Source organism: Archocentrus centrarchus, unplaced genomic scaffold, assembly GCF_007364275.1.
Source record: "Archocentrus centrarchus isolate MPI-CPG fArcCen1 unplaced genomic scaffold, fArcCen1 scaffold_24_ctg1, whole genome shotgun sequence".
Lineage (NCBI taxonomy): Eukaryota > Metazoa > Chordata > Actinopteri > Cichliformes > Cichlidae > Archocentrus > Archocentrus centrarchus.
In genome coordinates, this window is record NW_022060254.1 from 6,163,387 (window position 1) to 6,175,565 (window position 12,179).

Genomic DNA, 12,179 nt, shown 5'->3' on the forward strand with positions numbered 1-12,179 from the left:
ATGAATGTGCTGGCACACAGAATCCAGAGCAGCAGCATCATGGAGAGGATCCTGCTGTGTGTCTGCTGTTTCTCAGGTGAGTCGAGTCTTTATCAGGTAGAACTTATCACTGACTTTAAATGTTAGTGAAATAGGACAGAAAACCCTTTCAGCTCCTCAGAGGTTCAGACTGTCTGTACAAACTGATGGAGTCAAACCTTCTCCCCCTTTTCCAGGGTGGCTCACCTCCACCTGCCTTCCCTGTCAGTATCACTATGTTGCTGATGCAAAGACCTGGACTGCAGCTCAGTCCTACTGCAGACAGACACACACAGACCTGGCCACCGTGGAGAACAGTGATGAAGTGAAGCAGCTTAACAGCACAGCTTCTTCTGCTGCTAACAGCTCTAAGGTCTGGATCGGTCTGTACAGTCAGATCAGCTGGAAGTGGTCAGATGGGTTCACAGGGAGCGGAGCTGACTACAGGAACTGGGACACCTCTGAACATGAGCCAGATTTTTACTCAGGGGTTCAGTTCTGTGTGTCCTCTTCAGAAGGAAAGTGGTGGGATTATGACTGCAGCGTGAAACTCAAATTTATCTGCTACACAGGTAAAAAAGAGTCTATATTTCATTTTAACTTTAGTAAATGCTCCATTCCAAAGAAAAGTTTCATTTATCGACTTCCAGGAACACAGAGGAACCCCGAGTTTCATTTGGTGGATAAAAACATGAGCTGGTCCGATGCTCAGAAGTACTGCAGGGAGAACTTCTTGGACCTGGCCACTGTGACGAACCATGGAGAGAACCAACAAGTCCAGGAAAAGGCTCAGAAGGAAATGGCATGGATCGGCCTGCACAGAGATCCAAACATTTACTGGTCTGATGGGAGCAAGCACTCCTTCACAAACTGGGCCAGTGGGATGAACCCATTTGGGGGGCTGAGTGTAATCTGTGCAGCTTTGGATGGTTCAGGAGGATGGAAGATGTTATCCTGTGAAGGACCATTACCATTTGTCTGCTACAGCGTCCCAACACGTGGTACATACACACACACACACACACACACACACACACACACACACACACACACACACACACACACACACACACACACATGCAGTGTGTCCAGTCTGCGTTTCTGTCTCCATCTGGTTGTTTCCTGTTTTACTTTGTTATTTCTTGTCTCTTGTGCTCTGTGTTTAGCTTTACTTCCTTGTCTCATCTGTGTAATTAGTTTCAGCTGTGCCCTCACCTGTTCCCTAATTATCCCTCTGTGTATCTATGGTCCACTCGTCCCCTTGTCTCTTTTTGGATTGCTGTTGTCTCTATGGCTGTATTCTGCTCCTTGGAGAAAGCCTGGACAACTCTTGCTAAAGGCCACTTTAAAAATTTCCAGTACAGGTGCTGGTCATAAAATTAGAATATCATTTTTTCTAATTTTCTGAGATACTGAATTTGGGGTTTTCATTGGTTGTCAGTTATAATCATCAAAATTAAAAGAAATAAACATTTGAAATCTATCAGTCTGTGTGTAATGAATGAATATAATATACAAGTTTCACTTTTTGAATGGAATTACTGAAATAAATCAACTTTTTCATGATATTCTAATTTTATGACCAGCACCTGTATGTGTAAATCCTGCTGATCCATGAGGATGGGTGGGATGGTTGGGTTTCAGCCAAGCTGTATGACTTCATATTGTGAGTCCTTCCCTTGTTTTATGGTGCAGATACCTACACCATAAATAGCAGCAGGTGAAGTAAAGCATGAATAATGTTTTGTATAATAGTAACAGTTTTTATGATTATCAAAATGCTCCAATTTTTTTTTTTCAGTGTCTGAGTTAAGTGTTTGGAAAAGTGCATAAAAGTTATTCCAGTTAATATTGCTCTGTTTTATAATGAACAAGGAAAAAGAAGAACAATGTGAGTGCAGTTTGAACACACTTACCTCGGTCTTTTTTCTTGGATCTCTGACAGAAATGCTGAGTGCAAAGTTAACAGTCATGGTGAGCAGATCCCAATGAACTGAATGTGGGACACAATGACCGTGCCAGTCAGACACACTGTGTTTGTCGGCTCGTCTTGTTGTGACCCGATGTGACAGATGTGTTCATTGTTCCAAACTAGATCCCATCAAAATGTGGGACACAGCAGCAGCACTGATGGGAAATATGGCTGGTTGGAATATGCTGGGAATGTCCCTCTGTGCTCATAAATATGGTGATGGTTTCAGTTGTGTTCTTGTTGTGTGTCTGCAGTACAGAGGCAGGCAGTGAAGATGACGGTAAAGCTGGAGAACTCTTCTGTGGATCTGAATGACCCTGCTGTGAAAGCATACCTCCTGGAAAAGGCAAGTTTCCACCTTTACTCTCAAATCATTTTATGTGTTGCTGTGACTTTAAAATCTAGAGAACAGAAAACATTTACTGACGATCTGCAGTTGGAGAGCTCTAAAAGTCTCTGTTTGACAGCTGAAGGAGCAGCTGAAGGCGGGAGGACTGGATGGAGTCACGGTGAAGTGGAGAGAGCAGCCTGATGGGAAGGTGTTTGATGGACACAGGAAAAGAGAGTAGCCTGAGCTCTTAGAGAGAAGACAGCAACAAAGATGGTTTCAGCAGTGCTTTTTGGAGCAGCGCTGCTCTCATATCTGCAGGATATCGCTGCGAGGGCAGTGATGAACGTATCAAACACAGATGTTTCATCCTGAAATCTGGGCTACAGTCACTGAAACACAGAGGATGAGAAATTACAGAAAACAGCACCATAACATGTCTTAATAAGGCAGTTAGCCACTGTTTTGGATATTCGATGAGATTCTTGGATTTCTTTGTTTATACTCATTACTTTTCCTTTTAGAACATTTCACATGTCCTTCTGGGTCTTTGATTGTGACTAAATAAAATATTATTATTAATCAGAATCACAGCTCTTCTTTGTTTTGACTCATAATTGTTGAGGTAGATACAGTATACTGATAAAAGTATTCACCTGCACATGAACCAGAATAACGTCCACTCTTAATCCAGAGGGTTTAACATGATGTGGGCCCACCCTCTGCACAATAAATATCAAATAAACAATGCATTTTAATTATTTTTAAATGAAAATAATATGTGCAAATAAAAAAAAATGGTTTCTGTCCAAAATTTCAAACATGGCTTCAAATTAAATGAAAAAATATTTTTCTGCCCAAAACAGCTAAAAGGTTTACAGATGATTCAGTTCATGCAGAGGTTTATTATTCAGAATGAACGCTGATATTAATGCGCGAAAAAAATGAGAGCCGACGTAGCTGCTCCTGTTGTCCTTCACTCGTTAGCTAACATCACTGAAATGATGAACTTTTAGGACAGCTATTGGCTGTCCTAAAAGTCGCTATATGATGTCATCACCTAATTTGCATAATTGGTTGGTTGCTTGTAGTTGCAATCGAGGCTGTAGGAGAGAGGAATAACATCTCTGGAGAGACAAAAAGTGAAGAAAAACACCCTAAATGTGTTGGACCAAAATAATATCTCAATATTTTTTAGCTGAATGGTGATATACGATATATATCTCAATATTCTTTTCTTCCCAAAAGGTATAAACAGAAAGGCCCTTCAGAGTCAAAGCTACATGTCCTAAATGTCACACAGACACTTTTATTAACATTCAGCTGTAGATGTTCATGAGAAACTGCTCAAAAATAAACCACTATTCTACAGTGGCTTGCAAAAGTATTCATACCCCTTGAACTTTTCCATATTTTGTCACATTACAACCGCAAACATAAATATATTTCACTGGATTTTTATATGAAAGACCAACACAAAGTGGTTACAATTGTGAAGTGGAAAGAAAATTATACATGATTCAAAACATTTTTTAAAATAAAAAACTGAAAAGTGCGGTGTGCAAAAGTATTGAGCCCCCTTTTCTCTCAGTGCAACCAGTTGCATTCAGAAGTTGCCTGATGACTGCTAATGACTAAAAAGAGTCCACCTGTGTGTAATCTAATCCCAGTACAAATACAGCTGCTCCGTGACAGCCTCAGAGGTTGGTTAAGAGAATATTGGGGAGTAAACAGCATCATGAAGTCCAAAGAACACAGCAGACAGGTCAGGAAGAAGGTTGTGGAGAAGTTTAAAGCAGGCTTAGGCTATAAAAGAGATGGTGAGATGAAGCTTCATGAAGCTTTCCATCCAGTCAGCGAACCCATGGCTCAAAGCTTCATGGTGCTTTATTTGCTCTATTGTGCCATCAAGTGGACAGTCAACGTAAAACAAGCAGAGTGATTATAATCTAGAGACGGTGAGATGAAGCTTCATGAAGCATTTAAGCTTTCCAGTCAATCAGTAAACCCATGGGTCAAAACTGCGCCATCAAGAGGACAGTCAGTGTAAATCAGACTGATTATAATCGCAAAGTGGCTTTGGTGCGTGAAGCTTTGAGCAGAATAAATGATTTTTGTGATGACTAAATAAATCCTGAGCTAAGGGATATGGTGTCTGTCTTTATGATACAATGTTGGGGTCAAGAGGGAAAGTGGAAATAAATTGGAGAGAGAGCTGTGCTGTGAATGTGATTGTGTTACTTGGTAAGTGTGCTCACTAGGGACATTTTACTTATTCATTTTTACTTAGAAATAACAGCTTTGCCACAGAGTTGAGCTTCACTTGTTTTCTTTTGTTTCAAACGATTTCACCTGCTTCAGAAAATACACTTTCACAGGGCACACATGAAGCTGGGGTAATAATTTTATTACTATGCGCACACATTATTAGGAGAGATCAGCTGAAAATGTTCCCAAACAGGGAAAATCTCCTCTTTCTGGCTGGTTCCATCACCAAAAAAGAAGCAGCTCAAAGAGAGTGCAAACCAACGCACAACAGTCGCCAATACAACAAACCCATGAATCATTTCCTGAATCACTCACGTGGTACAGCTGGCTTGCTAGGCTTCGCACATCACGACACCAGCCTCGATACGAGCTTCACAAAAGTCTCCTTCAATTACTTGATACACGCTCCGAAGCCTCGACACAGAACCACACATCACTAATAAAAAGATTTCCCAAGCTTTGAACATCTCACGGAGCTCTGTTCAATCCATTATCTGGAAATGGAAAGAGTACAGCACAACTAAACCTACCAAGACAAGGCCGTCCACCTAAACTTACAGGCCGAACAAGGAGAGCACTGATCAGAGATGCAGCCAAGAGGCCCATGGTGACTCTGGACCAAATGCAGAGATCCACAGCTCAGGTGGGGGAATCTGTCCACAGGACAACTATTAGTCGTGCACTGCACAAATGTGGTCTTTATGGAAGAGTGGCAAGAAGAAAGCCATTGTTAAAAGACTTGAGACTGGGGCGGAGGTTCACCTTCCAGCAGGACAACGACCCCAAACTTAAAGCCAGGGCTACAATGGAATGGTTTCAAACCAAACATATTCATGTGTTAGAACGGCCCAGTCAAAGTCCAGACCTAAACCCAATCGAGAATTTGTGGCAAGATCTGAAAACTGCTGTTCACAAACACTCTCCATCTAATCTGACTGAGCTTGAGCTGTTTTGCAAAGAAAAATCGGCAAAAATTTCAGTCACTAGATGTTCAAAGCTGGTGGAGACATACCCTAAAAGACTTGCAGCTGTAACTGCAGCAAAAGGTTATGTATTTATCACTGCAGGTTTAATGTCATACGGGTTACAAACTGCCTTCCAATCACTGGTATATACAGTTCATTGATAGATTATTGGTGTTCCAATGTTAATGTTAATGTAGGTTAACAGCAGATTTATCATAAATGAGTGGAGTGAATGTCCTGCTGCGTGTTGCTGCTGGTTGGCACCTTCTTGCAGAGAAGCTCTTGTGGACATTTGCAGTTCTGCTTGCAGCGCTGTTTCAAGAGAACAAGATATTACAGCTTTTTTGTTTGTTTCTTTTGTCTTTTATAAGCATTTGTTTATATTTATACAGAAAAAAACACGTTATTCTTAATAAACATCTTTGAATCCAGTCTTCAAACTGAATTCGGTGTGCATGAATAGAATAGAATAGAATAGAATAGAATAGAATAGAATAGAGTTTTTATTGTCACTGAGAAAAACAATGTTAAAACAGTGAAATGCAGTTTAGCATCCTCTCTGCAGCAGTGGTTAAAGCGATAAAAAAAACTGTACATATGCAAGACAACAATAAATAAGTAAATATAGTAAATTTAAGGAAATATATCGACACTAGGAAAAAGTATGTACAAGCTTAAGATTGTTTAAGGTGATGTGTGCAATCGGTGGTGGGCTGGCGGGTGGGGGTGCGGGTGGTTGGGCTGGAGTTCTCCGTGATTGTCCATTCAAATCGATGCTTAGCCGCTAGTCCTCCCCTCTTCCCCCTCTTTTGTTTTCTGTCGTTCCGCCATCTGTGTCGCTTCAGCAGAGGAGGGATGATGTTAATGCCCTCAGGATACCTTCGGATGTTTTCCTGCTGGAGGAGTCAGGAAAGTCCAAGAAACAGACACAGATGCTAAAATTCTCAGATTTTTTTTGGGAAGGCTGCAACAGAGGAACAGCAGCAGCACTACAGTAGTAAAGGAAGAGGACATTTAAACTGAGAACTGATTTTAACCATTTCCTGTCAAGAAGCTGCCAAACCAGGGAGCCCAGCAGAGCAGCTACCAGCTGATCTGGTTGTGGAACGGTTTCTTCATCCTGCTGACCAACGCTCACCTATGCAGAATTTTATTTTCCTCTTTGGTGCAGTGCCTGCAAACACTGGTGAAAGCTGCCTTTAGGTCTTTTAGGCTCATCTTTCACTCAGCTGTGCTTCACAACAGGCTTATAATAGTTTGGGATTTTACATTATTGTTTAGTTTTATTTCGTTGTAACTTTTGCCTCTAATTCAATTAGTTTTAATAAGTTTTCAGTGGTTTCACTCATTTATTAATGTTTAATTTTTGTTTAATGCTTAGTTTTTTAGATTTTTCACTCTTTTTCAGGTGCAAGAGTGACTATTGTGTAATAAAAAACTTGACAAAAGATACCATTTTAAAAACATGTATTCAACAACCAACTGTTCACAAGACCGCAGCATTATGTGCTAAATGTGTGTAATAGTCAGAGGTGGCAAAAGTACTGACATTCTGTACTTAAGTAGAAGTACAAGTATTGGTTGGTAAAAGTTAATGTACTGGTTCAACTTCTTTACTCAAGTAAAAGTAAAAAGTACAGGCTCTGAAATGTACTCAGAGTAAGAAAGTAAAAGTAGCTAGTTTCTACCTCTGTCTTACATCTTTCTCCATCTGAGTGAAGTTATTTGTCCTTTACATTTTCTGTCACTTATTTTCCTCATGTATTCCTCCTGCATGTAGCCTCTATGTAAAGCACAACTTCCTCTAGCTCTTTTTTTTCATGTTTTTATTAAAGCCTGTCATATCTGACAGATCTTGCAAGCAGAACTGTGATCTGAAGGTTGTGCCAAACATATTTGCTCTTTCAAGATGAGCCGCATAGGTTATAGGCTATAGGCTATAGGCTCCTCTTGTTAATGTTTCACCCTTTATTTTATTTATTTATTTGTGTTATTTTTCACATATATATATCTGTGCCAGAGTTTACAGGCTGAGGAAAAAAAAAAAAAGAGAAAAGAAAGAAAAGGAAAAGGAAAAGAGAGAAATTCCCACCAGGCTGTCAGAAAGGTGTTTACAGTATACTGAGGCTTTTATAGCAGTTATGATGTTTAATACTGTGGCTAATGAAAGGTAGATCAGAGATTTTTATTTTTCCACAAAGTGCCTGTTCTAGATCCAGCCATGGGTTGTCTAATGAATTTGATTTGATCCATGTGGAAATGTACTGCAATCTACTGCCTAAGAAATAGTAGAAAAAGTTTGGTAGTTCTAGACTGCCACTGTGTTTTGGCTTTTGTAAAGTTTTTAAACTTATTCGTGATGGTTTGTTTTTTTTCCATAGAAATTTTGAGATGGTGTTGAATCTATTGACTTAAAACAAAGAAGATAAATACACAGGAGGATAACGAGGGAAGTGGAAACAGCCGGGAACACAGGTGACGCTAACTACAAGGACAAGATCAGGGGAAGCAAAACTGAACACAGCAGACAGAAACAGTGAAACCATAATAAAACAGAACTATATAACAAGAACATAAAATACTGGGCCACCAGCCCAGGACCATGAGAGTGTCTGTCTGTTAGTTGTTTAATTCTTTCCTCAATATCTCATTCGAGTTTTTGTTCCTGTGTTTCTTATATGAGGAGTATGATATGATTGTCCCCCTAATTACAGCTTTTCCTGTTTCCCAAATTAAAGAGGGAGATGTGTTTGGAGAATCCTCTGTTTCTATAAAGGCGTCACCCCCCGCCCATGGACACTCCGTATCCAGGTCATGACCTCATCTGAACTGACAAGTACATATAAATTGTATTTGTCGGTTCTAATTTTTTTAAAGATGAAGAAAAATGGAAAACAAATGCAGTCAGTTATGCTCTTATCACATTTATTACTAAAAAAATAAAGAGAAATATAAAGTCATTGACATATCTCTTGTCGTTTCTGCAAAAAAACTGCAAAAAGGGGAAGTTTTTGGCTAGAATTCCTGGAAAATTTAATAAAAGGCTTTTAAGGAAGCTACAGATAATCTTACATGGTTCCCCTGGGTTCACTTTCACCTAGGACACTGGATTTTTCTGTCCTGAAATTGATTCTTCACTTTTCCCATCTGTTTTGCTTTTATGAGTACTATCCCCTAAATTTTACTACTTTTTAAAGACTTTCATTCAGTACTCCCATAAATATATCAAATTTGCTATAAATGAACAACGGTGTCGTGCAAGAAGGAAGCCGGTAAGACGTGTTGGATTGTTTTGTTGGTCTGCTGTATTTGTGTAGTTAGCTTGGGAATGCAGTTTTATTTTTGGGAAATATTACTTCTTGTTTTTTTAACTTTATATAAAAACTGGCTTCTTTTGAACAACCTAAAATGTATATAAAAAGGTGATGCAGTGAAGGTGAAAATAATTAACACTGAATGTTTATAGTTTTAGCAGCTGTAACATTTTGGGACCTAAAGATAAAAAGTGTATAATCAGTTTAAAGGTGCCTCAAGGGTTAATGACCAAAATCATTGAAGTACTTTTATCAGTGTTAAATGTTTTCAAAGTACTTGTTCATTTGTCTTTTATTCACAGGATGCAGGAGTTGGTACTTTGTCACATAACCATTGTTTTTGGTGACAAAGATGGGCTGATTAATTTTTTTCTTTTGCATTCAGGGTCTTATCTGCTATGTGTGCATTCAAAGTCAAGAGACTCAAACTTTAAGTGTAGTTTCCTGATTTTTCACAATATTTCATATTATTTCATAATGACTTAATGTGTGCTCTGTGTCAACAGCTGCTGGAGGCGAGGGCGAGTGTCCTGGCAGTGAAGGAGGTTGCCTTCTGGGACGGTGTCACCACTGACCTCATGTTGGATGAGGAGGATGGCGTCTCAGAGGGCGTATCGGGCTGGATTAAGACCCCCAAGCTTCCCCAGCCAGGAGCTCAGTGACCTCTGAGCCAAACTGCAAGACAGACTAGAAGCTCACCCTAAATACAACACTGTGCACCATAAGTGTTTGTATGCTGGACCATGCTCTGAGAGAAAGCCACCACCACATGGCCCAGAAGTAGCAAAGCATTATATGTCATAATGTTTTTGTTTTCTTTATTTATATTTATATATTTTATATATATATATATATATATATATATATATATATATATATATATATATATATATATATATATATATATATGATGTGTGTGTGTGCATATTGCTTTGTAAATAAAAAAAAGAAATTCAAACTTGTGCCTCACATTGAATTCCTTTTAGTTGAGGTTATTAGCATGGCATGAATACAACATAACATACAAGGTATATCACAGAAGGTATATCACAGAAATAATAATTAAAAATAATTTTTATTACTGGGTTATTATTTATTAGGGAGGGGCTTACCCAGGCCTGTCTTTATAAAGGCCAATGGGGGACAGATCTACCAACCAATCACATGTGAGTGCTGAATTGTGATGGCATTTTTTTCATCCAATGACAGAGATGCTACGTGGGTCTGTTGCCGCTGCTTCGGCTTGCAGCGCTGCTATTCATATGTAAAGTAGAGACGTTAACACCTCCCGCTGGCCGGCTTTCCCCGTACCTTTACCCCCCGCTGCTTCTGGTGGTACGTAAACGACCATATCCGTCTCAGGCGAACGAAAATGCGCATCCCCGTATGCTGACGAAAGCTGCCGTTTACTAGCGGCGCCCGCGTCAGTATACGGGGACGAATATGCTTCTTTTCGTGCAGTGCCACCCTTTTCCGGCTTAGGACCATGGTCTCAGATTTAGAGGTGCTGATTCTCGTGCCGGCCACTTCACACTCAGCTGCGAACCGTTCCACTATGAGCTGGAGGCCACCACCTGATGAAGCCAGCAGGACCACATCATCTGCAAAGAGCAGAGACGAGATTCTGAGGCCACCAAGCCTTGCCTAGAAATTCTGTCCATAAAAATTATGAACAGAACTGGTGACAAAGGGCAGCCCTGGTGGAGTCCAACACCCACAGGAAACGAGTCCGACTTATTGCCAGCTATACAAACCAATTCAATTCAATTCAATTCAATTCAATTTTATTTATATAGCGCCAAATCACAACAAACTGTCGCCTCAAGGCGCTTTGTATTGTGGGTAAAGACCCTACAATAATACAGAAAAAACCCAACAGTCAAAACGACCCCCTATGAGCAAGCACTTGGCGACAGTGGAAAGGAAAAACTCCCTTTTAACAGGAAGAAACCTCCAGCAGAACCAGGCTCAGGGAGGGGCAGTCATCTGCCGCGACCGGTTGGGCTGAGGGGAGAGAAAGACATGCTGTGGAAGAGAGCCAGAGATTAATATCAATTAATGATTAAATGCAGAGTGGAGTATAAACAAAGTAAATAAGGTGAATGAGAAACAGTGCATTATGTGAACCCCCCAGCAGACTAGGCCTATAGCAGCATAACTAAGGGATGGTTCAGGGTCACCTGATCCAGCCCTAACTATAAGCTTTATCATAAAGGAAAGTTTTAAGCCTAATCTTAAAAATAGAGAGGGTGTCTGTCTCCCGAAACCAAGCTCTCGTTGGGGTTGTACAGGGACTGAATGGCCTCCAACAACAGGCCACACACCCCATACTCCTGCAGGACCTCCCACAGGATACCCCAAGGGACATGGTCGAATGCCTTCTTCAAGTCCACGAAGCACACGTAGACTTGCTGGGCAAACTCCCACACACACTCAAACATCCTCGAGATGATATAGAGCTGGTCCAGCGTTCCATGACCAGGACGAAAACTGTATTGTTCCTCTTGAATCCGGGGTTCGACTAACAGATGAACCCTCCTTTCCAGCACCCTGGCATAGACCTTACGGGGGAGGCTGAGGACTGTGATCCCCAAAAGTTGGAATACACCCTCTGGTCCCCCTTCCTGAAGATGGGACCACCACCCTGGTCAGCCAGTCCAGTAGCACCGCCCCAGATCTCCACATGATGTTGCAGAGGCATGTCAACCAAGACAGCCCTACAACATCCAGAGCCTTCAGGAACTCAGGGCGAATCTCGTCCACCCCAGGGGCCCTGCCACCAAGGAGTTGCTTAACCACCTCAGTGACCTCACCCCAGTGATGAGCAAGTCATCCCCCTTGTCCCCAGACTCTGCTTCCACTACAGAAGGCGTGTCAGGAGGTCCTCAAATTATTCCTTCCACCGTCTGACAATAGCCTCAGTCAGCAGCACACTATAAACCATGTGAGAAGAGCACAGCTTTCCCCTCCTGAGTCACCTGACGGTTTGCCAGAATTGCTTTGATGCCCACAGCTCTTGGATAGAATTAGAACAGACAGATTGTAACAACATTAAACTTCCAGATCTTCCCTTTATTGCTGTTTCAATTAAATGCCATAACTGTTTCAAAAACCTGTTGATCTCCTCTACCTTGACAGCCTTGTGGAAAACCCTTGAGATTACAAACTCACAAATGGACCCCTGTAAGCTCTTTCCAGTGTGGCACAACCCAGATCTTCAGATTAACAGAGCAACTCTGCACTTTACAACATGGGAATGGAAAGGAATCACACACCTCCATCACCTCTTTCAAGATGATAAATTCATGTCAGCT

The 12,179-nt window shown here is 40.9% G+C and overlaps 1 protein-coding gene across 1 annotated transcript; it reads left to right on the forward strand.

Moving 5' to 3' along the window:
• On the forward strand, nucleotides 1–2,559 carry LOC115775648 (C-type mannose receptor 2-like). The gene is made up of 5 exons (XM_030723119.1): nucleotides 1–76; nucleotides 216–590; nucleotides 669–896; nucleotides 2,245–2,336; nucleotides 2,458–2,559. Exons 1-5 carry the CDS (start codon nucleotides 1–3, stop codon nucleotides 2,557–2,559), a joined length of 873 nt encoding a protein of 290 aa, XP_030578979.1.
• The last annotated feature ends 9,620 nt before the right edge of the window (nucleotides 2,560–12,179 follow it).

What these genes read in the sequence shown, in the direction of transcription:
- LOC115775648 (XM_030723119.1), top strand. Translation starts at nt 1, where the DNA reads ATGAATGTGCTGGCACACAGAATCCAGAGCAGCAGCATCATGGAGAGG. An exon ending in CAAATTTATCTGCTACACAG is followed by an intron (nt 591 to 668) that starts GTAAAAAAGAGT and finishes ATCGACTTCCAG; the next exon opens with GAACACAGAGGAACCCCGAG. An exon ending in CTCCTTCACAAACTGGGCCA is followed by an intron (nt 897 to 2,244) that starts GTGGGATGAACC and finishes GTGTGTCTGCAG; the next exon opens with TACAGAGGCAGGCAGTGAAG.